The sequence below is a fragment of the Macadamia integrifolia genome, chromosome 12, assembly GCF_013358625.1.
Source record: "Macadamia integrifolia cultivar HAES 741 chromosome 12, SCU_Mint_v3, whole genome shotgun sequence".
Taxonomy (NCBI): Eukaryota; Viridiplantae; Streptophyta; class Magnoliopsida; order Proteales; family Proteaceae; genus Macadamia; species Macadamia integrifolia.
This window is the reverse complement of record NC_056568.1, coordinates 10,055,939-10,058,986: the sequence shown is the minus strand read 5'-3', so window position 1 is coordinate 10,058,986 and position 3,048 is coordinate 10,055,939. Positions and strand designations below refer to the sequence as shown.

Below are 3,048 nucleotides of genomic sequence, written 5' to 3'. Positions count from 1 at the left end.
AAGAAATTAAAAGAAAAAAAAAAAAAACGAAATCAAGGGAGTGATTTTTAAAGAAAGGAGAAGGGGTAAATGAGTCATTTAACATAAACTTTTAACAGAGTTAAAGGCATAGGGTGCGGTTATAATTTCAAACTTCGTAGGAAATCTAAGTGTAATACTTGAAACATACAAGGGAGGGGAGTGTAATTTCCTATATTTTTATTGATATTTTACATGCCTAGCAAGATAATGAGAAGTATCATTTTTCAAATCTGGCTTTGATTGTGTTGACACATAACTTGTGAGGTTAGCATTTTTGAAAAAGGTCGGTAGAGGGTGATGATCTATGAATTAAATTCCATGCCATTTTACACTTTCACCAATAGAGATTCATCCAACTGTCCCTTCATTAATTGGTTGCTCTTCTGTGCCTGCATCCTATAAATATAACATTTCTAGTATTTTAGGAAATCCTAATAACAGCTTGGCCATGCAGTGATGTTGGAGTTGGTCTTTTCTCATTTGTGATAATGCTTAGTATCATTAATTTTTGAGTTTATATATATATATATATATATGGTGAAGTTTTTCATATGGGAGAGTGTGGTTTCTACGTGTGTGGGAGGGCCAACGAGAGCACACCAAGAAGCATCAACAGAGGCGTCATTTTGGCCCCTCATGTGTCTAGGCGCAAGGGCCATGCTCCCCCATAGAAACCATTTTCTCTGTATTATATATATATATATATATATAATATATGAAAAATTATTAACGTAACAAGGGTCTGTTAATGTTTATCCAAACATAACGAGACACCAATTAGCCTCTTAAAACTCCAATTACAGATGCAACTGGAATAAATTATTGAGGAAACAATTAATTGTGCAGGGCATCGAGTTGTTGTTGGCTAAAAACGGAGTAGAGGTAAATGCCTTGAATGAGAGTGGTCTTACAGCTTTGGATATCTTAGCACAATCTCCACGAGATATGAAAGACATGGATATTGGTGAGTCTCTAAGGGCTCTTGGAGCATTAAGAGCCAGAGATATTGGTGGGGCAACCATAACAAGACCTAACACTTTGACGATGGCACATACTAGTAAGGAATCCCCTCATGATAAATATGACTGGTTAGAGAGGAAGAAGAATTCATTAATGGTGGTGTCAACTGTGATTGCCACTATGTCTTTCCAAGCGGTATTGAGTCCTCCACGTGGTCTTTGGCAAGATGACAATAATAACCACAAAGCTGGTACATCTATACTCGCAGATGATCAATGAGTTTACACTGGATTCTTAGTTGTTAACACACTTTCTTTCCTTGGGTCTCTTAGTATTACCTTTTTACTCATAAGTGGATTGCCATTGAAGCGAAGGTTTTTTATTTGGATATTGCTGGTAAGTATGTGGGTCGTTGTCACATCATTGGTATCGATTTACATTATATCAATGCTTGAAGTGACACCTGATGGTCAGTTTGGGATTTTAACGATTTGTACAATCATTATTTGGTTGGGAATGGTGAGCCTTGTTCTTTTAGTTCACACTGCTCGCTGGTTCTTAAAGAGTGTGAATGTATTACCCTTGCTTCTGAGGGTTGGTGTGTGGACTTTTACCCTAGCAATCACAATCGGATCAATCGTGGAGGTTTCAAAATCTTTTTCTGACTTGGGAATACAGATACAGATTTTACTTTATATCTTCTCTATTTGGTGTGCAATGGTGGTCACTATTCTCTTACTTTACACTGCCCGATTCGTGAAGAAGAGTTGGAAAGTATTAGTAAAGATGGCTGGATGTTTAAGAGCTATGAGGAATGATGAGAATCAATCCATTGTCTGAGCAAATCTAAGTAGAACGACGTACTACTCATGTTATTTGATTTTGGGTAGAAATGCCTCAAAACATTTCACTTTCATTCTGAGAACTTTCTTTCTTTCTTCTCTGGTGTTTCTATGAAACATTACATATTTGTGTTTATGAGTGTGAAATGGATGATGGATTCATAAGCTAACTGTTGTGGTTGTTATTTAATGCTTTCTAATTTACTTTGTAAGTTAATTAATTAATTAATTAATTTAATATGTTTCTTAAATCAATCACACACTTGATTTAGACATAGACAATTATTATGCATGCAGGATGTCAATTCGGTACGGTACAAGGCATATATACCTCATAGTGATATCGTACCAAATAGTATATCAATATCGGAATTTCATATTGATATCATAATGAATTAATTCAAAGTAATTAGGTATGATCTTGGTATTCGGTATAGGTTGATACCTTAGGTCATGCACTATTATTCTTAAAAAATAAAAAATAAAAATATGAAAGGTTAGGGTTGGTGTAAGTTTAGCATTGATGATCCGAATTAGCCCTAATCCGCCTTGAGCCCGAACCCTGTCTAACCTGATTATGAGGGCCAACCCGACCCAACCCTATATGGGGTTGGGCCAGGCCGGGCCTGGGCTGAGGCATAGAAAACCCAGCCCGACCCTAACATGGCCTGAGTCTAACCTTGATTATTATTGTGCTTTGTAAAATGCAGGTGACTCTCCTAGCCAATGGAGTTTTTTGTTGTTGTCATTGAGTTTCTTATGTAACAAGAATATGATAGAAAACAACATAACCAAAAGAGAGAGCACAAAACCAAAGGAAAAACCCTTTGGAGTTCTCTATTGTAGTAAATGGAATTATTGAAATTTAAAATTGAAAATGTTATTATTATTATTTTTATTTATTTATTATTATTTTTTTTTTACATTGGAACATTGCACATATTGTCAAGAAACAACTTCAATTGCCTAATATTTTGGGTTAGGCTTGGCCCAACTGGGGACTTAGCGACAATTCTCAACATAGACTTCCATTAATTGTGGCCAAGATTTAACTCAGCCAATAATGTCATTACATCCTGTTGTATGAATGAAGAAAGTAACTAAAACAGAACAAGGAAACTTTCCTAAGTTTTTGAAAAACCGACAAGAGAACTTCATTAGTAGAAATGACCCTTTCTCTTTAGACTCTTAGCACATGCCAGTGCTTTGAGGAATTTAGAGGGGC

At 35.8% G+C, this 3,048-nt stretch overlaps 1 protein-coding gene across 1 annotated transcript in view; it reads left to right on the top strand.

The window, feature by feature from the left end:
* LOC122094698 (ankyrin repeat-containing protein BDA1-like) overlaps positions 1-1,453 on the top strand; it is a 7,283-nt gene extending 5,830 nt beyond the window's left edge. The window contains exon 2 of the mRNA XM_042665294.1: positions 868-1,453. Coding sequence (XP_042521228.1) covers positions 868-1,260 — 393 coding nt within the window. The 3' untranslated portion in view covers positions 1,261-1,453. The remainder of the gene's footprint in view (positions 1-867) is intronic.
* The last annotated feature ends 1,595 nt before the right edge of the window (positions 1,454-3,048 follow it).